This window comes from Myodes glareolus, chromosome 10, assembly GCF_982192425.1.
Source record: "Myodes glareolus chromosome 10, mMyoGla1.1, whole genome shotgun sequence".
NCBI lineage: Eukaryota > Metazoa > Chordata > Mammalia > Rodentia > Cricetidae > Myodes > Myodes glareolus.
Window position 1 is genome coordinate 65269114 of NC_142035.1, and position 25707 is coordinate 65294820.

Genomic DNA, 25707 nt, shown 5'->3' on the forward strand with positions numbered 1-25707 from the left:
GACTCAGACTTTTCCAAAAGAGTAGCTTTGATTTTATGCTTCTTGTCAGTGAAAAACAAACAAACTAACTAAATTTGCTTAACTATGCTGATTTATAAATAGCGAGTGAAACAGAGAACGCAAACCAAAAGAGGGAAGCCAGGACAGCACCATCCAACCCCCTCAACCTTACTACCTGGGGACCGCACAATCATGCCTTCAAAAGGAAACACAAATGTCTCCCGTTAATTAAATGGATGGATCAAGGCTCGGTTTTCACATCCTCTCTCCTTTCTGTATAATTCATCTTTGAAGGTATTCCACTCGGGCAATGTGTGACCTTTACCCACCACGCCACACTTAATTGAATGCTTTGCCTCAAAAGTCACAGTGCCGGTCAACCTTTTACACCCACAGACTTTCTGAAACCCTTATGCCAGTTCCTTAAGGCCTGTTTGGTTGAAATCATTTTACAAAAATAAATCATATCAAAGTTCTTTTTCATAATTATTTCGAAGACTTTGCTCACAAGACTAAATATTTTTAACACCATGGCAACATGGTCAGGCCTCTGGCTAATGTATCCAGTCTCGTACCAGAGTTCGTACTTAGTAAACTTCTGCTATGGACAAATGGACTGCAAAGGAGCAAGGAGCTAGTGAATTAGGCATGGTCAATAATCATTCAACTCTGACCTTCTAGCACTTCCTAAAAGGTTGCAAATGAGCGAGATTTTTCCTAATGGGTTTATTCCCCACATTTCTTGGAAGACACCCCAAAGGGCACCAACCAAACACCAAATCCTTAGCTTCTGGATTGGGTTAAGTACTATCTTCATCCGATACCTGCAGTTCTCTTCGCTTGCCATTTTTCCTGGTAATCATTCGCCTGAGTTGAGCAGGGTAAAGGAATATGATATCTTCACCATTTCAGCTGAGTTTCAGAGGTTAGGAATGTGTCAACTGTGTATAGGTTATTCTGTGATCAGTGGGTGGCAGGACCAGAGCCTCCTGAATCCCAGTCCAGCAATGTGCCATTGAAATCTAGCTATCAATCACTTCGAGTGAATCAGTTTATTGTTCTTCACGGGGAAGGGTTCCGTATAAACGTTATATACACACCTAGTTGACAGAATAAGTATATGCAGACAAAGGACAGTGCCTAGCTTTCTTTAGCCTGCTAGTTCTTTCTCTTTAGTGACAATGACTTTTCATCAATTTAAAATGATCATTTTGGAATTTCACTACACAGCTATCAGTGCTTTCTAATTTTTCCTTCTGTGATACAAATGATGGTATCCTCTCCTCTCCACATGCTCCTCTGTGCCTCCATCACCCAGCATTCTATTGCCCTTACAACGGACCCTTTGGTCAAAAATTGCTTTTTCCCCATGTGCTTATTAAATGAATTTCCATTCATTGGTGACTAAGTACATATTTTTGTGGTTATACTTATGACATTTGGGCACACCAGATGCATGAACTTAAACTCTTGTTAAGAATCTTCTCCTAGACCCCATTGTTCTGACCTCATCTAGAAGGTTTTCTCTCTGTATTGCCTCTGGTCCTGAGCTCTTTATTTGTCCTGGGGACACTTCACCTGCTTTCCATAATGGACCATTTTCCCATAACCTGTGTGTTCTGTCTATTCTTTCCCTGTGAGCATTCTGAAGAGAACTGCTTGTGGTGATCAGCTTTGTGAGAACTTAACGTTTCTCAAAACACGCTGGCTCTTCCCTCATAACTGACTGTCAGCCAGGTGGGCACACGAATATGGACGGGGAGGTGACACTCTCCCAGAATCAGATCCACTCACAGCTCCTAGTGATGCCTCTGGAGATTGAGTGATACTTCATTTCTTTACTAAGCTAATAGCTCATTGGCAATGATGATTATTTCCACCTTGCAGGACACTTGACAGTTTACTGTTTACTGTATGCTGTTGAACAGGAAAGTTTTCTCAATGTGTAGACAGTTGAAAACAACATATTTTTAATCGTTACCAAATCTTTAATCTCAGTATTCTATTCACTGAGAGTGGACCGTATTTTATGCTTTTAAACTAAGTTATAAACTAGGTAGTGGTTATGCACACTTTTAATACCAGGTCTCAGAAGGCAAAGACAGGTGAATCTCTGAATTCTAAGCCATCCTGGTCTACAGAGTGAGTTCTAGGACAGCCAGGGTTACAGAGAGAAACCCTATCTTGAAAAACCAACCGAACAAACAAAAACCCAAGTTGTAAGTATAAGAAAAACCCCACATTTTTGAAGAATTGAACTATTTCTACTATACTACTCTATGCCTGTATTAAAATTTATATTATAAGCTACATTTAAAATTAAAATATGAACATTGTTCTACCATATGAAGAGTCTTGGGAAAACAAAGAACTACATGAATGAATTTATCTACTATTTCATATGATGACATATAGACTACAGTTAAATGTTCCTCAAAAAGGCAGGTTTTCTTGAAATTGAGTTTCTTTTATGCACTTATAGCTGCTAAAAATTAAGATTTTGAGGTTGAAGGTTCAAGTTTGAGGCTCCCCCAAACAGAGGTTTGACCAGTAGTTCTGGGCTAATCTGGTTGGTACATAAAATGCAGACATGAGAACTAAAAATGACTACAAATGGGTTGGACTAGGAAGACGGCTTAGTAAAACGCTTGCCACACAAACCTGAAGACCTGAGTTCAATCCCTAGCACCCAGGTGAGAAAGTCAGGCATGGCACAGACCCTATACAGGTCTAGGCTGGATGCAGTTCTAATGATGAGGGGAAGTGGACACATGCCCCTATCCCTAACCCAGAAGCTATGCCCAACTGATAACCACTCAGCAATAAAAAATTAGTTTTCTCCAATGAAGTCACTGGCTGTACAAACCTCACTTAAGGCAAGCCTCATGCCCGGCAGTAGATGGAGAACACAAACCCAACTACATTGCATACTTGGGGGTACTGTTTGTCTCATAGTACTTTGTCTGGGCATTTTTTTCCTTTTTATCTTACAGATCTTCTGCTTATATATTATGATTTACTATTTGGCTTTTATGGGTCTTTTATGTGTGTAAATGTGTGTATATCAGAGTCTACATGTGTTTCCTGTGTTTTTCCTTTGGCTCTTTCTTTGTTCTATTTTGTTCTATTATTATTGTTGCTGTTATTGTTTTGTTGGTGCTTCTTCATATGAGAGAGAGAAAGGATGAACATTTGGGAGAGTGAAGAAGTGGGGAGGATCTTGGAGGATTTGGGGGAGGGAAAACAGTAATTAGGATTTAGTGTATTTAAAAAAAAAATATTGCTTCAATTTAAAACAAAATCCAGGCCTGGAAGCACATGCATTTAACTCAGGAGGAAAGGGAGAGTTGCATCTGGGGGGCTTGTTGACCACTCATTCTAACCAAATTGGATTCCCCCAGGCTCTGTGAGAGACCCTACTGCCAAAAAAAAAAAAAAAAGAATGGAAGGTGATCGAGGAGGACACCCGACACTGACTTCCGCTTTCCTATTCATGTGTATGTCCGTGTGTGCGCACATATACATGAGCACACACACATGTGCACACACACAATTACAAAGCAAAAATAATAAGAATAACAAGGCCGACAAATGGGGTAACTACAATTTGAATTAGTATAGAGAATTACCAGTCTTCAATATTAGAATAAAGATTTTTAATGTTCACTGAATGCCGGGTCTATATCATTTAGGAAAGTCTTAAAAGGATTTGCACAGGACAAATATTTTTCTCGTAAACGTTTGTAGAATTATAGCAGGAAGTAAAAAGGACAACGGGGTCTTGCTTTTCTATAGCTGTCTAAGTGTATCCACAATATATCTAAAGGGAACATAAGGGAGAATGGTCCAATATATTTTTAAATATTTAGAGAAAAAGATACTGTCAGAAACATCATGAAGGACATATGGGTGAACTTGAATCTCTGCCATATTCATAAATTTGGGTATCTTGTGCTGTGGGTTAACTGCGACTGACGTCATCCTGACACATGATGACAGTGCTGATGCTGCTTTGTGTTCAAGGAAAGATTTGCTAAAGATCTCCTTTACTATAAAGCACAATCCTAATGAGAGGGAAAGCTAAATTAAATAACTACTTTTAGCCAAAGGCAAATTATTCTTCAATAATTTTTCCAGAATGTGTAAACTTTTCAACATTTACCCAAAGGATTCCTATTTCATTTTCCAATTTAAAAATTAATTCAGCTTTCTTGTTTCATATGCAGAATGATTTTTTTCATGATAAAATACTATCACAGGATCACATCAAAGAAATGTGCATTTGAGTGTGGAAGCAGGTGACAGTAGAATCATTTCAAAAACCACTAGTGTCATCTAATTTGATCCTGAGGTGTCAAGACATCCAGGAGGATGTGCTTGTTTATGTGGATGGAAGACTCAGTAAGGGCTGTGTGGTCAAGACGGTGTCAAAATCAATATACGAGCAAGTGCCACCAGTGCCTTCTGCTACAGCCACACAGTGATGATTGTTTGTCAACAATTGTACAACTATCTTAAAACTTCAATAGTAATCCCAACACTTCATCTTCACAAACTGCACTTCACAGATATATGTGAGGGAAGAGATGGGAACTAAAGCTTCATTCTTTAGGGTGACAGTTACTATTTTAAACATGGTTAAATCTTACTTATTTCAAAATGTGCAGAGCTTCTGCTAGTCTCATGTACATAACAGTCTTATATGATGTGCTTTTGAAAATGTTTTCTTGTATGTTTATTTTATGCATATGGCTATCTTCCCTGCATGTATGTCTTTGCATCATGTGTATACAGAACCAGAGGAGGTCAGAAAAGAGCGATGGATCCCCTGGGACTACTATTACAGACAGTTGTGAGCTGCCACATGGATGAGGGAAATTAAACCTAAGTCTTCTGGAAGAGCAGCCACCACTGAACCATCTTTCCAGTCCCCATGATATGACTTTAATACATAGAATTTTGATATTTCTTTAAGGTTGGCAATATAAATGTCTTAGAGGGTATTTATTGCAAGTCTGATGAGCCGAGTCCGATTCTAGGAACTTACATGGAGAATGAAAGAACCAACTCTTTCAAGTTGTCCTCGGGCCTTCACATGTGTGGCCTTGCATGCACACATGCACCTACACACACATATTCCAAAAATGTAAATTTTTCAATATTTACGAGTCCTACAGACTTCTTTATACAGCAATAATTCACACCTCACCGAACATTATTGATGCTTCTACTTGGGGAATCCTACAACTATGACTTCAGTTAGGCTGTGTGTGTCTATGAGTGTGTGTGTGTGTGTGTGTAGGGATGGATGTATCAAGTAGAATCAGAGAGAGAAAGAGAGAGAGAGAGAGAGAGAGAGAGAGAGAGAGAGAGACCCATGGTATGATACACTTGTTTCCTGTTGCCATTATAACAAATCAGCACAATATTAAGTGACTTGAGACAACAAAATACACCTTAAGAGTTCTGCATGGTAGACGTGCTTTACTCTTAGCTAAGCTAAAAGCAAAGTATTGAGAGGGCTCTATTCCCCTCTGCAAGCTTTGGAGAGGCTGGGTTCCTTGCTTTTTCCAGTTCTACAGGCTGTCTACATTCCTTGGCCCACTGCCCACTTCCTCCATTGTCAAAGTCAGCAACATTGCGTCCCTCTGATCATTCCTCTGTAGTTATCCTTCCCTCTGATCACAGCCAGGGCAAGTTTTCGGCTTTTAAAGATTTATTTTAAAGATCCATGTGATAAGATTAGTTCCACTCGGCCAGGCCCAAATAATCTTCCCATGTCAGCCTCTGCAAAGTGCCCCTTTCCCATGTAAGGTAACATAAGCACAGATTGTAGGGATCAGGCTTGGAACATTACTGTGTAGGGGCATTATTATTATACCCTGAGAGTCCTGGCCAGCGGACAAGGTTTAGGAGTAAGAAAGACAACGGATGCTTTCTCTTTCTCAACTATTCTTATAATACCGAGGAAATCAAAACCATTGTCTGATTGAGGGATGTAGAGTCAACTAACTGTATGTTCATCAGCATCAAGACTTGGCTCTGTCTTCACAAGGGAAGGTTAAGTACTCTGCCAACGAGATAACCCCATCACAGCCAGCTGGTCCTAGACCAGTAGGGGCCAATATTATAGGTTACAGTTTTAATGGTAAAAGGGACACATCTCTAATTGTCATAATCAAAAGAGCCGATTATTCATTGTTTCCCATGATGCAGGTGCTATTTGTCATGACTCCCCAGTAAGAAAATGAAGTGGGTCTTGTTTTGTTTTCTTGATAATGTCTCATTCTGTGGCTAGCCTGCAAGTCCAGGCAACCTTCCTGCCTTAGTCTCCAAGGTGCTAACATTACAAGCATGAACCACCAAATCCAGCTGAAATTGAATATTTTAGTTACTTTCTTCTCTCTTTTTCTTCTCTCTTTCTCCCTCTCTCTCTCCCTCTCTCTCCCCTTCTTCTATCTCTTTCTCTCTCTCTCTCTCTCCCTTTCCCCCTCTTGTGTGTGTGTGTGTGTGTGTGTGTGTGTGTGTGTGTGTGAGCACGCGCACGTGCGCATGTGTTGAGGAGTGAGCCCAGGGCCATTTGATGCTAAGCATATACACAACCATTGAGCTACCCACCTTCTCCCCAAGTAACTTTATAGTTACACTACTTCATAAGATTTCTCTTTCACCAGTAAAAAGTACACATCTGACTCCATAGCCTGAGTTCTTTTCTTTTTACGCTTCACTGAGCACTTGTAGTGAAAATTACCAAATTCGGGGCAAAACATTCTCATTCACAGTAGTCTACCCCACACATTTTGGGTATCTACAGTCCATATATAAGAAAAAGTCTTTGCCCATCTTACATGATTAAAATCTAAACAAGTTAGAGAATTAAACAGTCAGCTACTGTGGTCGTGGAGGAAGGAGTTCTGAATACAGCTTCTCCCTCCATGTGGGAGTCCAGAGGCGGGAAATGCACACAATAAAGAAACTAATTTTGAAATCCTTGGCTACACCATAACATGGAGAAAATAAGTAAAGGTATTAGGTGGAAGCCAGAAAGCTCACTGTGAAGTCAAGGATGCATGGTGTGTGTGTGTGTGTGTGTGTGTGTGTGTGTGTGTGTGTGGTGGCGGGGGGGGGGAGTAAGGGGTGTGTCTCTGTCTCAGAGAAAGCCCCTGGGCTGCCCTACCCACACCCACATGCAACAGAAGGAACTAGGGTTTGTCAGCCAGTGAATGTGGCACTGCCACATGAAGGTCTAACTTAAGCCGCCTAAGGCACAAGCAGGATGTGAAGCTATGTCCTTGCATCATATCCAGTTTCAGAGCATGGCTAGATCATCACCCTTGAGCCAACAGACAGTTACTTCAACACCAAGAACATCAGTTTCCTTATCTTGTGAAAAGTCAAAAGGAAAACTAATCCCATAGAATCATTGCAAGGGGTAAAAGATATGCTACATGTAAAAAATCTAAGAATAACAATCACACAGTAAATTTCAATGCATGTTATCATCAATCTCTCTGTGTTTACTTGAACAAAAATGAGTCTTGTCTTTCAGGAAGATTTTTACTGACTACCCCTGAGACTCACATCAGTGATATTTGTATGCCCACCAGTCGTATCTTTTCATCACCATTTACATCTTTTCAGGCAAGGTGTGGTTAGTGCTACTCAAAAAGATTTCTTTCTATAGGGTGGTGCCATGCCTGTCCAGAGACCTGGGGCCTGACAGCACTTGAAACTTGCTAATCACATCTGGTTTAGCTTTAGACATTTTCTGGGATTTTGCCAGCAGCTACGACATTTTAATGGCTACAATAAACCTCAAAGCCTCATCAAATCTTTGCTGTATGTGTGAAAATTATGTCCTCCTCAATTAAACATTCAATCTGGGTTCACACCAAGGCCTTATGGAAAGGGAGGTGAAGCTGAATGGAAACGGGAGATGAAACGGGCCGCTGTGATCCTGGCCATCTCACCAGATGCTATTTAGAAGAAAAAGAAATTCATTAGAGAACCCAGGCTCTGTATTTCTTTAAATATTTACTGAGTACCTTTCATGTGTTAAAAACACTGGCATCTCTAAAGATTAGCAGGGCATTTTTGTTTAAATATTCAATGTGTGTGGGGTGGGGGGTGGTGTTCTCTCCTCTGTGTTTGTGGGACTTCGTGTCTCTGAGAGAAGCCCCGCTAAAGGAAAATAACTCAGGTGCTGCTCCGTGTTTTCTAAAGCTGGCCCGCCAGCTCCAGAAGCTCACCTGGGTCCCTGGAGTGACTGAGAAAATGGTCAGTGGAGATGGGGAGGCAAGAGTGACATTCAGCAGCATCCCTAGACAGAGTGAGATGCCCTGGGGACCCTGCCCCTGCACTCTCCTCCGGTCCCTTTGCTATTTATCATCCAGCTCACTTGGACAAGGACAGCCATGAGGGAGGCAGCCCCTGGCAGGAGAGGGAAAGATCAAACAGAGATCAAGTTTCTTCTCAAACATCTATGAAGGGTCAGGCCAGGGGCTTTACACGAGGCAGAGGGACAGAACGAAGACTGGGCCTGAAGGGACAGCCCACATCGTGTGACCCCATTCCCCACTATGGACACTCACGGCCATCCTGAGAGATCCCTATCTCCTAACTCTACCTCTGGAAGAGTATAGAGAATACTCCATGGGATGGCTTGTTATTCTGTTTTATTACAGTACATATTCAGCTGGTGTCAGAGATAAAGAGAAAACTGTCAGTGACAGAAAAGAGAAAAAAATAACTCCAAAGTTCACATATAAGATTCCTGTTCTAAGGATTCATTTGGTTGGACTCATTCTCCCAACCACATCAACAGTGGGAGTGGGTGTGAGATAGAACCAGCAGGTTCCTTTAAAAATAATTTACAACATTAAAAACGTTAACTTGTAACCACTAAACTTACTTGAATAAGTTTTATGCCCAAAATAAATATAAATGACTCCCTCTGACACTGTGAGCACATCTTTCCCACTTTGCTTCCATGTCCCGGGTGGCCTAAAACTGAAGACTGGGGTTTTGGAATACTCTTTCACAATAAACATTTTAAAAATGTTTATTTTATGTTTGAACATAAAACTATTCCTGGTTGAAGCTCTTCATTTCCTTCGGCTCTCCTTCTGGTACCCGGGAGTACCATTTCCATATTAATACACTCCCTAAATTTTCCATAGAACACTTCCACTGGAGTCACAGCAGTGCCATGGCTGGTATTTATATTCTTGGACAAAGAGATGTCTCCACAGTGAAAACACAGACCTCGAAAGATGCCAAAGGAAAATCCCTGCCCAAGAGACACATACTTTTACCTTCTAAAAAGTAAAAAATGTGGCTTTTAGGCTTTGGGATTCTGTCATTAATTATATATTTAGCTGAAATAGAACATTTACTGTGGGGTTTTCTTTTATCATCAATAGAGTAGTATCAAGACAAAGTATAGAGTTAGAGCATATGTGCATGAATGAGTGTTTTCCTACTACCTGAACCACAAGATTTCTGCTTATCATAGTTATTATAAGAATATGGCATGCTTGCAATAAGCAGCCGTTATCATTAATGCTATAACTATTGAATATTAGAAGAAGGCAGATATGGAGCAGGGGAGATAGCTCAGTAGGAAAGTGTTTGCCTTGTAAGTATGAGGACCCAAGTTTGAACCCCGAACCTGTTTTTAAAAAGCGGGTATGGTGGTGCACATTTGCAATCTTAGCACAGGAGGAGGAGGGTAGGAAGGCCCCTGAGACTGGTTGGCAAACCAGCATAGTCTACTCGGCGAGTTTCAGGTCACAGAGAGATCCTGTCTCAAAGACAAAACCAAAAAACTAAACCAACAAGATCCGATCTCAAAGACAAAACCAAAAACTAAACCAACAAGATCCGGTCTCAAAGACAAAACCAAAACCTAAGCCGACAAGATGGGCTATGTCTGAGAGCTGATACCCGAGGTGTCTGGCCTCCCCATACACCTGCATGCAAACTCCTCCAAACACAAGCAGGTGAGCACACAGGAGCAGACACCAATATGGCAAGACACTGAGATGCCAAATGCTCAACAACTAAATCAAAGGAATCGGTGGATTTACTGCCGGCAAATACTGCCCCGAGAAGGAATGTCCCATGATAGCGGCAGGAGCCCATGGGAGAGCTCCATACCAACCCACTCGGGGAGCCAGCCATCAGATGAAGCTGTTCTGATAAGCCACCCTTGCAATCATCCCATTACCTTCCAGCTGTCGCTTCAGTTTTCTCAAATCTTTTACGAGGTCTTCAAACTTGACTTGGGAGGCCAGAAAGAAATCTTGTGGTTCAGGTAGTGGGAAAACACTCTTGTCTGTTCCAGCTTCCTAAAAGACAGGGCAAAGAAAAGCACAGGGCTGGAGTGATGGCTCAGCAGTTAAGAGCACTGGTTGTTCTTCCAGAGTCCCCAGGTTCAATTCCCAGCAATTGCAATGGCTGCTCAAACTTTCACTCCAGTTCCAGGGGCTCTGACAGCCTCGCACAGACATGAATGCAGACAAAACGCTAGTTACACATAAAACAAACATTGAAAAAAATAGAAAAAAACAAAACAAAGTAACCAGAAGAACAATATTCTACTTCCCGCTTGTCGCCTCTGTTGACATTTCATAGCATCGGTCAGAAAAGAACAAGCTCAGTCGAGTGGTTCTATAGCAATCAGGGCACTGCTCTGTTAAACTAGGGCTCCGTACTTTGAAGACTTTGAGGATCTCACAGTATCGTTTCGGTCTTCCTGGCGTTGAGATTAGCTATGGTGCTGGCATGGGCAGCATTTCTCTCATGCCTTGTGGATGGAAGAGGAAACTGCCAGGTAGATTCTCATCTGCTTTTCCCTATTCCCATGGAAAAAGACAGGGCAAGCATATGAAAGTACTTACATTGAAAGTCCCTGTTTGAGTTACACATGCTAGCAATCAGATAACCCATCTTGGGGTGTGCCAGTGGGTGTGGACTGGCCAAGAAGACATTGAGTGGGCGATGCTACCCCCTTCCTTTACTCACCCTTTCTGCAGCCTAAAATCTGGTGTGTGTGTGTACAATCCTATTTTTTTTAATGTGTGCATAAAGCCTATGTAAATGCTGTCGGTTTATCTTAGGAGGTATTCATGGCAGTCATGGTTGAGCATGGTTTTGACAAGGTCCATAGCTCTATCTGATGGATGATCTGAGCTGTAAATTATCTTAAGGGACAGATACTCCAGGCATACTGAAACATAAGCGGAGCCTTAAATATCTTCTGCAGCCTAGGCTGCTTTCTCCTGAGTTGTTTAATGTAAGTTGCTATCGTGCGTATCTTTGCCTCCAATTGTTTCTCTCTGAGCACACGCTCCTTTGCCAGCTTGCCTTCACATTCCATCTTTCCGAGTGCCATTAGGACTAATTCCAAATGCCAAAAGTGCTTTACGAGGCATTTTATGATCCGCCCTCTGTCTACAGCACCAGCCTTAGACCTACTTCCCCCAAAGTAAGGTCCTATGCCCAAACTTTCATGAAACAAGAGAGCAAGGCAGTCTCTTGCCTCTGGGCCCTTGTCTACAAAGCTGTTCTTTTCCATTTCCTTAGAATCTGCTCATAGCTCCTTGTTCATACTCGTCTTTCAAGGCTTAACACAAACATCACTTCCTCAGAGATTTTCAGGACGTCACCAAACCTGGGTGTTTCTCTCTGCTTTTCAAGAGTGTTTGATCCTATTACCATGGCACTTATTGCTATTAATTTAAACTTTATAACATTAGATTGTCTGATGTGCCACTAGAATATAAGCACATCATTGGCGGGGACTCTTTCCTGTTCTTGAAATATTATATAGCATCTGATATATCAGTAAATGCACCACAACAGACAGTTCTGGAAATATTGCTTTGTGAAGTCTGCAAGTTTACCATAAGACACCTAACTAGTTTAATAATAAGTAGTTTTTAAATAACTTCATAAATGTATAAGGTATACTCTCCATTACTATGGTCTTCACAGTTTTCCCCTTCTACTAAATCTACTTTCCTTTGTCAACTTTTCACGTTTTCAGAGTACTGAGTCCATTTAGTGCTGTCTATATGTGCAGACATGTAGGACCATCTACTAGAGCATGGGGAGGCTCTCAGTGGCTTCACCCTTGGAGAAAAACAATTCTCTCGCAGCAGCCATCAATTTCCAGGGTCTTGTCAGTAAAGGGTGGGAGTTTTTGGACCCCCAGCCCCAGCCCACAGTCCACACTGGGATATTGGCTGTCTTCACCTTGCGCCAATCTTGTGCATATAGCGTGATAGAGAAGTCCTGCTTAGAGCTGACCACTCCACTGGACTGGACATGTAGTTTATGACTATATTTTCCTAATGACCCTTTCACAGGGATTGCCTAAGACCATCGGAAAACACAGATATCTACATTATGCTTCATAAGAGGATTAACATTACAGTTATGAAGCAGCAATGAAAATAATTCAAGTGTATTAAAGGGTCGCAGCAAAAGGAAGGTTGAGAAGCCACTGTTCTAAGTCTTTCGTTTGGATGCTTGGGGAAGGTGGCTCTCCTCATTTCATCAGTACTTAAGCCACCCAAATTTCCCCATCTTCTGATACTTATTTTTCTACTTTAAAAACAAATGGAAGACTGTGAATGTCAAATCTGACGAAAAGTGAAAAGCCATCTAAAGTGCGCCCTACAAAGCCCCACGGGAACCCACACTGGAGGAATTCTGGTATAATATTTTGTAAGCTTTGTGTCCAACTTGACCATGATTTCCATTTTTGTCACAAGGTAGAAAAAGAGAAAGCACTGATGATGAATCAGCCTGTCGGGTCCAGTCAGTAGGTCCAATCAAGGCCCATGGAGACGGATGATTTTCTTCAGACTCCACAGACCTAGACTTGGACCCAGCGCCAAGGGCAAGGAGCTTCAAAAACCACATAACTCCACACTCCCCTCTGAGTGCAATGCATTCTTCAGTGAGTACTGGGACAGCACTACACAAATGTGGATGGGCTCATTCCAAATCTGCAACCTCTCTGATCATAGTTTCTTCCACAAAGTCAATTCCATTGCATCCTGGACTAATTTTAGTCTATCTGTGGAACAGCTGACTGGCTAGAGGCATCTGTGTTTTGTGGATCTAGGGTTAGAAATGTCACCTGCCAAGTTTCCTCAGGGTAATTCTATCCTGTGGGTACTTGCTGACAGAAATTAGAGTATGCTCAGATGTGCCTTCTGCTGCTAAATTTTTTTGAAGATCAACACATCTTCCTCTCTCCAGAAAAGCAAGACTGTTTTCTCACATCTAGTTCTTTACATCTGCCAATTTATTCTACTTTTGATAATATTTACATTAGATCACATGGTAATGCTTATTGGATACCTCCCTGGTAGACACTAAAAAGTTAGCAGCAAATTCTGGCTCTCAAGGAGCAATGTCAAGATCACTGACAATTTGTACACTATCCACAGAAGAAGCAAAAGAGATTGTTGGAGACCTTCACAGAATCTTCACCCAGGCGTCCAAGGTGGGTGTGCTGAAGATTTCTTTTAAGGAACAGGATGTGAGGGGGCATGAAGCATTGGACTGAATGATTGTTTTATTATAGTTTTCACTTTTTCAGATGCACATTAATTATGCTTCATAAATGAACATTAAAAATTAATCATAACTCTAACATCCCCAAATAATGAAATATATCTCATTCCAGGCTTTCTCTGAGTTAGTGTTACACTTACATCCACCTATTTTAAATATGTATGTATGTATAATTTTGAAACACATACATATATAATTTCCCTTTGTTTTTTAAGACAGGGTTTCCCTGTATAGCCCTGGCTGTTCTGGAACTCACTTAGTAGACCAACTCTCCTTGAACTAAGAGCTCTACCTGCCTTTGCCTCCCAGCTGGGGTTAAAGGCCATATTATATTAAAGGCCATATATTATGGCCACTTTTATGCATGTATATAACTTAAAGGCAGAATATTTTCCAGGGATACTACATTGTGTCCTAAACACTTTCCACAGCAGTATGCTATTCCATTTGACCATTATACCATGATTCATTTGACTATATTGTTAATCATTGAATACCTACAAAAAATTTCAAGTATTTTTGCTCTTATTATCATAAGCAGAACAGTAACGTTAGTGTTCAGCTGTAAATTCCTAGAAAACTTATGCATATTTTTAGAGATTTTGACCTAGGAAGACTGAAGTCTTGCTAGCTCACTTAGTACCTATGTATGAACTAAGAAAAGGTATCCCCTGTAAGACTGCTGGATCAACCTTTAGTTTTGTTTTTAATTCCTTGAGGATTGCCCAAATGTGATTTACATAGCACCTGCACCATTTTACATTCTCAGGAACCATGCCAAAGAGCTCTAAGTGGCCCCTAACCTGGCAATGCCTTTTTATTTCTACACCGATTGACCTAATGGTTGTATTGGGACATCTCACCATGGTTGTGACTATTGATTAGTAATGCTGAACATTTTTTTTTGGTATACTTGCCGATCAGTAGTGTGGTCTTTCTTTATATAAAATTATGCAGTTTCTTTATAAGGATCTGCATTTCCTCAAATAAGCCCACAAAATAATGTCGTGGGGGAGTTTTCCCCTAAGAACCCCAAATGTGTTTGATAGGAATAATAATAATAATAACAATAATAATGAAGCAAAATTTTATAAGAAGACTTGAGGCGGCTTGAGGGATGGCCCCATGGTTAAGAGCATTTGCTGCTCTTGCCGAGGACCTGGATTCATTTGCCAGCACACATACAGTAGTTCACAACCTATAACCTACATCCAGAAGATCCAATGCTGACACTATTTTCTGGCCTCCACCAGGCATACATGTAGTATATGTATACACAGGCAAGCAAACCTCATACACATAAAATAAAAATAAATAAATCCCTTAAAAAAAAAAAAAGACTTGAGACATAGATAGCTCCAATCAGGTGAACATCAGAGTTTGGGGTCTTGATTCCCTTGAAGTAGGGATCCATTCTATTCTGAGTATAAAAGTGTTACTGGGACCACACACAGAGGCGGAAATCTACCACAGCAGTGGTTCTCAACCTGTGGGTCTCAACCCCTTTGGAAGGTGGTCCCCTCAACTTCGAGATTTTTGTCTTTTTGTATCAATTTCAACAACCAGCAGACAGTCTTCCTTCTTCCTCAAGGTGAGGACTCTCTGTACTTAGTTCAAAAAGCAGGAATAAAGAAAACTTGTGTTCAGGTATATTCTCAAAGAGGTGCTTAATTCTAATTTAAATATATGAGAACATGTTCTTGTTTTGTTCTATTCTCAAATTTAACGCCTCTAGCTTGTTCCCAGATGTATTGTTGGTAGAATTTTGGTCATTATGGTAGGAGTGATACACAGGGCTTTAATTCTAGCATTCAGGAGGCAGAGGCAGGCAGAGTGAGTTCAAGTCCAGCCTGGTCTACACAGCGAGTTTCAGGTAAGCCCAGGCTACTTAGCAAGACCTTGTCCCCCAAACAAAATAGGCTGGAGAGCACCCAGGCTGGATTCCCAGCATCAGTGTGGCAGCTCCCAACTGCTGTGATTCCAGTTCCAGGGGATCTGGCACCTCTTCTGGCCTTTGCAGGATCCTGCACACATGTGGTGCATATAAACTCACACAGGCAAACACAAATAACATAAAATAGGAACAAATAAGAAAACGTCTACAGTGTTTTTATTTCCTCAATGTTGAGCAGTATCTCAGAATTCAGTTTCCACTTGGCCAGCTCCTGAATGAATCTAGAGTCCAGAAAACCCCACCATGTGGTCACGAGGCAATGAGGGATCTACTGAAACCAGCAGACTCAGACTCAGCAGCCTCTCGCCTTCCTAACACCTCCTTTTCTATAACCCAAGTGTACCTCTTGCCTTTTGGGGAGCTCTCAGATACAAAGCTGGGCAGAGGAACGCCATCCCTCCATATTGCCAGTATCCAGTACCTGAATGCTAACGAGTCTTTAGAGTGAAATCTCCCTGAAACCGTGTGCCCGGTGCCATTTTCTCGTTTCCTACCTGATCATAGTATCGCAGATAATACTTCACGACATAGTCCACCAGGTTCATGCCATTGTCCTAGGGTTCAAAGAGAAACTCAAATGACAACAGTTCACAGGAGACCCTGCATGCTGGCTGGGCGAACACTGAAAACCCAGCTCAAGACGCTTACATTTGTGAGACAGAGTCCAATTTCTGCTACAGAACGACCAGAATTTCCTTCCTCCTGAGTTTCAGGTTATTTTTTTGTTTTTGTTTTTGTGTTTGTTTGTTTGTTTGTTTAATACCAGCTATAAAAAGAAATGACACTACACCATGAGCGAGGAAAACTCAAACAAAATAGGTATTCCAGGAGACCTTTGAGGTAAGGGCTAAGACAAATATACAAACAAACAAACAATCAAAAATCATTACCCCATATTTCCTGGCACACTGCCAAGACAGGAGGGGGTGAGAAATGCCAAAGAGGGCTGTGGACTAGAAGAGCAAATCATCCCACCCTTCCTACCTCTCAGAAAATGTGTGCTCCTTAATGGCGTGAAAAACAATCAGGGCCAGCTTAAAAGGAAAGCCAGGCCACTTTATGACCCTGGAAGGCCAGGGGGAGCGGGCCCTCCCACAAGGCAGCCTTTGTGTCCTGTTCACAGGGGTCTAATTCTAATTTGCCTGTGTATTTCCCTTCCCTGCTCGCCCCCTGCCCCCATGGGGACGCCCAGATATGGGCTGGTTGTTTCTAAAAGGGTGGCTCTGCAGGGGTGTGGAGCCAAATGATAATCAGGCTCAGAGAGCTGACAGGAGACCCCAGCCCCAATTGTTGCGGCAAAAGAATAATTCAAATACTAGGCTCAACAGCGTCTGCCACTCAAGAATGAGTAAATTACAAGTGGGCAATACTAAGTTCAGATTTTAGTCTCCGTACTATGACTCTATGCTGTTTTATCTTGTATTGCAGTATTTCAATGTCTAATCATGTATGTTAGAACTAAAACATATGATATATTTTATAATTAAAAATGAGGTCATATATATATATATATGTATATATATATGAGAAAACAACAAAACCACATGTTCAAGTCAAAACAAAGCACAGAAGCAGAAAACAAAAGTGCATGCTTTCAGATAAATTATTGCTGTTAGAAGAAAGATAAGATAAATGGACCAGTCTGTAATACTTTGTTTTAAATTAAAGGTTCATAAGAGAATTAACCATAGCACGTATACATTCAGTATGAAAAGTAAATAAATACCCGACTTTTGACGTCTTTGAGTTTGGGGAGAATTTCTAAACCATATCCGTCTGCTTGCCCTCGAGTCCTATTTCCTCCATTCATATAATTTCCAAAAGCCAGGATGAGGGCTAAGATGTCCTTCACACTCTTCATGTGCAGCAAGCCCTGCAAAGGCAAACACGGGGTATTATGGTCTGGACTCTACACACAGTCATGTTTGCTCAACGGCAAACATTTCTTAAAGGAACCAAGCCCTGTTAAGTAGCTTGTAACCAGTTGTATTAAGAGTTGGCAAATATAAGATACGTTTCACTGAGTGGCCTCTTCCGGGTGGGGGAGTACCAACAGCCACACCTTCCTACAATGGAACAAAGTTATAATAATGAGGGCTGAACCTTTTGGTTTATTTTTCATTTTAGGCAGCTTTAAGGTTAATATGTTAAAGTACTTATAGGTTAATAAGAGAGAATGAAGTTAATTTTTGATAATTTTAAGTTGAACAAGGTCAGCTATCTTTTTAGGATCTCTCTTGGAAGTATAGACTAAATACAAAGGATATAGTCAAGTTTAGAGTAGACACAATACCAAGAATAGGCAAAATCCTCAGAGATTAATTTTGATAATGCACTTTAAGGTCAGAGGTTATGTAAGGTTCTTCAAAACCGTACCTTCTCTGGGAACTTGTTTCACATTTATTAACTTCCTCAATGTTAAGCTGCTAAGAGTTTTCCTTAACTTCCTCTCATTTACTTTTTTTTCCTCTCGTAATATTTGCTTCAAGTGCAAACTTTCAAACGGAAAGTTTTCTACACTATTAATTGGCTTTATCGTCTTTTTTAAATTTACATTTCCTTGTGTGTGGAGGGTGGTGTTGGTGGGGGTGCGCAAGCGCTGGGAGGTTAGAGGAAAACCTGCAGGAACTGGTTCTTGCCTTCCACCATGCAGACCCTGAAGCTCAAATTCCTATCATCGGCCTTGGTGGCAGGCTCCTTACCCACTGAGCTATCTTGTCAGCACGGCTTTATCTTCTTTGATTTTAGCATAAAAGGAAAAACCAAATTCAGACCGAGGTAGACTTCTGCCCTGGTCTCCCAGCAGTTACCAGTATGTGTATAATATGTTGGTACTGGATTTTCTTTCTTCATTGAAAGCTCCCTTATATGTTGGGGGTGGGGAGGGGAGTCATGTCTCCTGGCAAGCAGTGGAGTGTTACGGCGTTTATGAAACATACCTGCACCATGATCTTAAGAACATGGGTGGAAGTGAAAAGGCTGGGGGTCAGATGTGAGCTTTCCCAAGTACAGAGTGTGGTAGACACAGAATGGATGTAGCAACCACTCACCATCGCATTTAGTTAATTCAAGTCTCCAGAATGCTGTCATTTATGATATAAACAGATTTCAGGTGATCGCCTGCATGGGCTTCAAGTAAAATCTCTTTGTGATTTGGAAAGTTGAACAGGAATCAAGCTATTCTGTTTTGATTTTAGTTTTGGGTGGCCAGTATATACATGGTGAGGTACTGACAATTTTTTAAAGAATCTATAAAAAGAATTATTTTTCCCTCTTTCTTCTCTTCTTCAGTTTAGATTTCCCTTGTTCTTTCCTTCCCTACCTTGGGCAGGACAAACACCACATTTCCCTTAAAGTAGATGACTTCCATTCATTAAGACACTAACATTGGGTCCTATTCACCTCCCCCAAACAGGCCTAAACATACCTTAGAGGCTCGTGTGACAATCTCTACTTTTCTGTGTAAGGCAGTGACACCTTCGGAAAACACAGCCCTGAAGATTATGCACTGGGCACGCTCAGCAAAATTGGGAATCTGGGCTAACTCATGCAGGAACCTGTCAAAATAAAAACGAATAATTTTGCTTTCTGCATAGTCATAGGGAGAAGTTAAGGAAGAGGGCTGATATGGATCGACCAGAGGGAACAGTCACAATTTGGATTTATAAAGGGAATCAGCTGGGTTGACTCAAGGAGCTAGAAGGGTATCTGTTCCACTGTTGACAGCAGGGTCTCCGCTGAATTCCTGCAATGCTGAGTAATGCGGATGAGCTGAGCGTTTATGCAAGGATTCTGAAAGCACTATTTTTCTCCTGCTATTCAGAGGAGAGGCCGAACCCAAATGGAAAGCCCTGGTTTTTAACGGCATGAGAAAATGACAGTCAACTCCTGTATCATGTAGCATTCTCTAAAAAGTGTATCATCATAAGCAGAACAAACTGAAGATTTTGAAAAAAAAAAATCTATAGTCAAATGATAAGATATTATTGAAATGAGACTGCTGTTCTTTCTGCTTAGTTATATATAACAGTCTATAGTGATCTAGTTTTCCAGGTATTTGTTCACCCTTTGGGTCAACTGACCCACATAGGTACAGCCGATAGGCAGCTCAGTACTTAGTAAAAAGCAGAAATTCATAAATAAAGTAGACACCCTAAAAATCTTTAAAAAGTTGGCCAAACAACTCTCAAGAGTCAAAATTGGTTACTGCTCTCCACACAGTGGCTCACTGTCTGAGTGGCTGGGCACTGGTGTCTTCCGCGAAATGAAGCTGGAAGAGCCTCGTGCTTTTGAGGCCAACCGCCACAGGAAAGGGTTATAAAGTAATATGAGTTGAGACAGTTGGCTACGAACTCAGAAAGGGGGAGAATCCACTAACACCCCTTAATTTCAGTCTGGAGTTGAAATGATTATTACCTGATATTTCTGAAGGTCTTGGTCAATTTATAACACTATCGCTTTTTGAAATTTTACAGCTTTCCACCAAATGTACTTTTGCAGATGAATACAGTTGTTATTCTCTGTGTCAGGTGAGAAAGAGGAGAAGGAGCAGCAAGAGATGGAGAGGAGGAGCAGGAGGACCAGGAGCTGGAGGATCAGGAGCAGGAGGAGCTGGAAGACCAGGAGCTGGAGGACCAGGAGGAGCTGGAGGAGCTGGAGGAGCTGGAGGAGCTGGAGGAGCAGATAGGGCATAGGAACAGGAGGAAAAGGGGGGAGGGGTCAACTTTCTTTAGTTGGCAGAGTCATGGTATGGAGGTCAGGTTGGTCTCTAACTCGCCATTCTCCTGCCTCAGCATCCTCAGTTGCTGGAATAAAAAGGCTGTACCACCACCCCTGCTTCTATGCTCTTTTTTGTCCCTAAGTTTGTTTTCCTGCCCGATATTCTGTTCCTTTCACAGGTTTATGTGGGGAGGTGTATTTAGAAGTCTGGTTTGTTTTTGTTGTGGGCTTTGTTTCTGAGCCAAGGTCTTGCTTATAGCTTACTTGGAGTTTAGGTGGCCTCAAAATTTCAATCTCCCTGACGTGGCTTCCCACGTACTGAGATAATAGTTGTATAACACTATGCCCTGGTAAGGTTTAATACATTTTTTTTAATCAGCTACTTTCCTTAACTCCCCCAGCTAGGTCCTAGTTGTCATTTTCCCCTGTCCCAGTCTTTGAAAATACGCTGGAAATGAAGCAAGAAGAACTCAAAAGAGAAAGCACTCCCTTTCCTTCAGGTTCTGTGCATGCAGCTATCATCACACTACATACTACATACTACATACTACATACTACATACTACAGCATTTAACAGAACACAGAAGTGTTGCTTAGGGACAGGAAGAAAGTAATTGCCCTTCCTTTCTAAATTGTTCCCTCCTAAGTACAGTACAGCATTGACCAGAGTCATTTATCACCAGCGACCTCAGAGCTGTCGCCAGTTTCGCAGAGGGTCAGCAGTAAACATCTCTGGGGACTGGCAGCATTTGGTTCTGTGATGAGTTTGGGAAGGCTGGCTCCTTTAGATGCTGAGAGCGATTCTAGAAAATGCCTTGCATTTCTCCCCTCCCCCAAGTAACCACGTCATCTCTTTATACCCCGTGTAGGACCGTGTTCTCTGGACTAGGTAAATGCCTTCCTTGAGATGAAGACAGTAGCGGAGCAGCCACAGACGGCACACGAGTGAGGAAACAGCAGTGCCTCTGCTCACTCACCAGGAATGGATGGGAAGTCGGGAATGCCAGAGGAAAAACGACTAACTATCCCTTGGGGGAGCCAGAGGACCCATCTGTGGCAACAGGGTCAGAGGCTCCTCAACAAAGAACAGAGTAAAACTGCAAGGCTGTCTGAGATTAGAAACTTGTTAGGATCAGGGCTTGCTCTGGGAAGGTTCTCAAAGCATCTCAAGGATGGGAGAGACAGCAGATGGAGGGGCTTTGCTTTTGTATAGAACCTATCACTGCTAATGAGTTCTAGCACACTGGCCGTGGTTGCTCAGTTCTTCAGGGGTATGGGAAGCCTTTACAGGTACATAGGGCCTGGGAACAGGGTTAGGCTCACATATGGTTCCTTTTTTGATACTGCGAAAAACACATCCATGATTACTGACGTGTGGAAAAGGTGTGATCAGTGATGAGAGGCTTGGGGAAGCAATGTGGGCTGTGGTCACTGAGTCCCCATGATGCTGTGAATGACAGGCCTGAAGACCAGAGAAGTGAGCCAAGATAGGCTAGACGGTGTCTATAAGGAATCTGGGGGACAGTAAATGGAGTTTGATATTCTGAAATGTACTTTTTTTTTTCTGAACAAATGGAGAATTTTTTTAGACAGAGAATACTTTTAATTTTTTTATTTCATACAATAACTATAGCAGTGGTGAGGCTATCTGGAAGCATTAGCAGATTTTAGGCTGGAAGAACTGGGAACAGCCTTGCAAGAGGAAGGTGAGTGGGCCTGTGACAGAGAAAGGCAAGTGGATAAGGGGGCTGTGGAGCAAGAAGACCCTAAGTGACTGGTCCTTCGTGATGCTGGAAGAGGCAGACGACTTGGACACATTTGGTCAAATTTAAAGATCTAAAACACCAGAGTGTAAAATCAGAGAGCCAAATATATGATTTTACACAACTTTCAGCACAAACATCACAAGGCAAAGGGTCAAGGAAAGGCACCATACCTCTTTTCTCATTTGTCTGGCAAAGTTCTCAAAGGAAAGGTCATCGCAAAGGCTACGTGAACCAAGTATCTGATGAACTCTGCCTCTGCTTCCTTGTGTTCTATAGTCTATCCACAAGTGCTGGGATAATAAGCCATTACAGACCCCCAAGCACAGTAGGCCTTCATATTTACAAATACTCACAGGCTAATTTCCACTTGGGGTAGTCTACAGTTTCATTCTGGATTCTATAACTCTTCTAGTTCTATAGGAAAGGACAGACGCACAAACGAGCGAGCTTTCCTTCCTTACGCAATGCGGTTTATTTCCCCAGGAAGGACTCCAGCTCAGAAGGCCTGCGGCTCACCTTGTGTGGGTTTTACAGCTGCAGTGGCAGCTCAACTCACAGGTGGGAGGATGCTGTGTGATCCAGTCTTTGAAAAGAGACTAATGTGATCTATCATCATTGCTCAGAATCCTCTGTGGTATGATATAAGCTATGTGTTCAACAGCGGTAACATCCATGGTATTATTTCTCCATGCAGCCTATACCCCAGGAAGGAAAACACTAAACGCTGTGGCTAGCTGTGGACCCAGTGAAAGGTCCTATGTGATCTGCACAATAGCCTCATTGCAGACCTTAGGAGGCCAGCTTTGGGCCTAAGTGGTCAATCGATCTAAGCAGGAGCGCCACATCCTCCCTCACCAACACATCTCAGGGGAGTCAAGAAACATCCTTGGCAGGAGTGACTCTCAGACAGCCAGGTCCCAAGCAGATGACACCTCTGTGAGAAACGGCTTTCTAAATCTGGCACTGGGGTGTCAGAGAGCTGATGAGGTGAGTGATGAGGCCAGCCTCTCCATGCTGTGATTTATAGGACTGGGCACCACATGACTCTTAAGAAACTGAAATGCTAAACTCAATGATTCATATTTCCCAGTATGTAAAACATGCTTATAGTCCACTCGCTAGGAATAAGTGGCAAATAAATCCCCAGAGAACCAGACTCTGGCATAGATCAGACAAGAGCTGCCTTCAGAGACACGGAGAACAAAGGCGAGGTCTGCTCGGGTCTGGGAACCTTGTACGTCTCCATGCCAGTCCCTCGGCCTTGTCTGCCACCTGAGCAGCCCCACCGGACAAGCAACTTTGCCTCCAGAAATAGTGGTGAGTGATCAGGAGTCAGCACAACGCGCCCTCCCCCAAAAGCTTTGAAAATGCTTATCTAGCTAGATCAGGGGTGGTGGCCGGAGATAATAAGCAGAGCGCTAATTAGTCGCCACCATTATTCTGTGCCCTGGCAATTAGTGCTGAGAAATGATGCTGGGAGGCTGTACCACAAAAGGCAGAGGGATGCCTCTCCTGGCAGACACGCCGTTTATCTCACATCAGTGGTTCATTGTACCCCATCCTCTCGGTCCATGGCAGGCTTTACTGAGTGGGTTGAGTGTGGACAAATTAGAGCTAATGGACCAAACCCAGCCAGCCATGTCTATGTATGTGACTCGTGAAACGAAGAATGGCTTTCATACTTTAAATGATTGCACAAAGTATAGAAGCTTTTTTTTTCATGTAAAATGACACGACATTCAAATCTTGACAATTCTATACAAAGCTGACGTCCAGCTGTGTCCCTTTGCTTACGAAGCCTTATCCATGGTTGCTTTGGAACCACGACAGCGCAGTGGCTGACTCGAGGACCCATGAGAGATCCTTTCACCCACAAAGTATAAAATATCATCTAGCCTTTTACAGGAACAGTTTGCCAACTCCGGACGTAACCATTTCATCCCATAATTTGGCATACTCGCCCTGTCTAAAAGCTTGTTGTGTCCTACCATCTCTAAGTACCAGAAGTGGCCGTGCCAAGTGCCCACCTATCTCATTGCCAATCACTTTTCCTGTGGCCATTAGTGACGTAACAGAGTGAATTCACAGTCAGTGAATCTGACTCATAGGTGAGCAACAGCAGCAGTGATGGAGGCGGTGAGCCTGGTGGCTGATGCTAATGAGACAAAAGGGCAGTGGAATCCCATTGGATTGACCTACACATATTCTAAGGCTTCACAGATCGGCTTTAAAAGCCACATGAGAGGGTTTCATCCAAGGTTCAAAAGTTATCAGCAAGGTTGGACAGTATTTGGGGTAAACCTAGGATCTCTAACAAACTACCTTGCCAGTCATGTAGAGATGCTTCCTTCTGGGTCTGTCTATGGGATGTCTGCGGCATCCAGACAGAGGGCACAGAGTATAAGACGGAACCTCGGATGCCTGGAGGGGTAGCCTGCTATACACTCCATTTCGTTTGTTTTTCTCTTTGCTTTCTGCAGCTGCCTCTCCCTGGCTGCAGAAGGTTGGCTTGAATGGAACAGGAAGCACTCCCAATAGCAACAGGCACAAGAGCCCCAAACCAGGGGCACAATTGCAGTCTCAGTCCCTAAATATCTTGTGGGGGACTCCCAGGAACTCATCTGGGGCTTGCAGACCTCAAGGGTCTAGCCAACAGGAGGCCACTCAGCTATGCAGCAGAGGTCCGAGTTCTCAAAGCATGGGAGATGGCACTGTAAACCAGAGCTAGCCACTCGAGAGAATTAATGGAAAGAAGAGTGAGCCACACAGAAAGAGGAGATGTTTGTGGGAAACCTGTCACATTCAGGCTACATTCAGCATGACATTTAAGAAAACCAGTTTGAAGTTGGTCTGTGACTCTGCTGTTATCTTCTTAACACATGAACAAATCTTGAGGCAGAAGAGTAACGCCTTCTTCCTTCCTCAGTTACCCTTTTGGCTAAAATGTTTAGTCTAGGAGGAATTAAGTTGCTCGAGAAAGAAATGGGAGTGGTGTGGGGTGAGAGCAGGGGGAGAGGCACCCTGCATCCAAAAGCACGATCGCAGCAGCCTTCCCGGCAGCCGAGTCATCCTGCTGGATGCAATAGGGCACAGAAGGACGCTGTTGTAACTCAGCTCTCTGTACCATTTCGACTTGACATTCATAGCTGGTAGGTGGACAGTTGGAGTTCGTAGATCCCCTCTCAGACTAACCAAAGGTAATTCAAGGCTCCTTACTGTTCAGGTTTGTCCAGCAACTTCAGGTCTTCTTCTTTGGAGGTCTCATAGTACTTTCTTATTCTAGTCAGTTCATCTTCTTGGGCTCGCTGCATCGGGAGGAGAAAAGAAGCAAACAACACACACACACAGTCAAGTGAATCGGCCTAAGACCAGAGACATCGATTTCTGAGCCCACACCCTGAAGCGCTGGCATCACTTGGGCCTCACCTCAAGCCTAACAAACGCCATAGGTTGGGCCTGGAAACCCCTTCCAGATCATCCTGAAACATGTTCACGTTTGGCAGGTACTAGCTAAAGTAAACTGTCGTGACAAGTGCACACATGCAGACACACAGGTCGAGAGAGTTGACAGCTTGAAGCTCTTGGAGGCAGTGGCGGGCCATGCTGCCCTTAGCTGTCTCTTCTCCAGAACTACGGACCTACCTTATATGGGCTTCCCACGCTATTATTAGTAGTCAC

The 25707-nt window shown here is 42.6% G+C and overlaps 1 protein-coding gene across 3 annotated transcripts in view; it reads right to left on the reverse strand.

Moving 5' to 3' along the window:
* Fmn1 (formin 1) overlaps positions 1 to 25707 on the reverse strand; it is a 366255-nt gene that overhangs the window by 103363 nt on the left and 237185 nt on the right. For all 3 annotated transcript variants that reach the window (XM_085696503.2, XM_085696502.2, XM_048459738.3), the window contains 5 exons: positions 25246 to 25334; positions 18972 to 19101; positions 17271 to 17417; positions 16039 to 16098; positions 10229 to 10349 (listed from right to left, as the gene is read on the reverse strand). In XM_085696503.2, coding sequence (XP_085552629.2) covers positions 10229 to 10349; positions 16039 to 16098; positions 17271 to 17417; positions 18972 to 19101; positions 25246 to 25334 — 547 coding nt within the window. The remainder of the gene's footprint in view (positions 1 to 10228; positions 10350 to 16038; positions 16099 to 17270; positions 17418 to 18971; positions 19102 to 25245; positions 25335 to 25707) is intronic.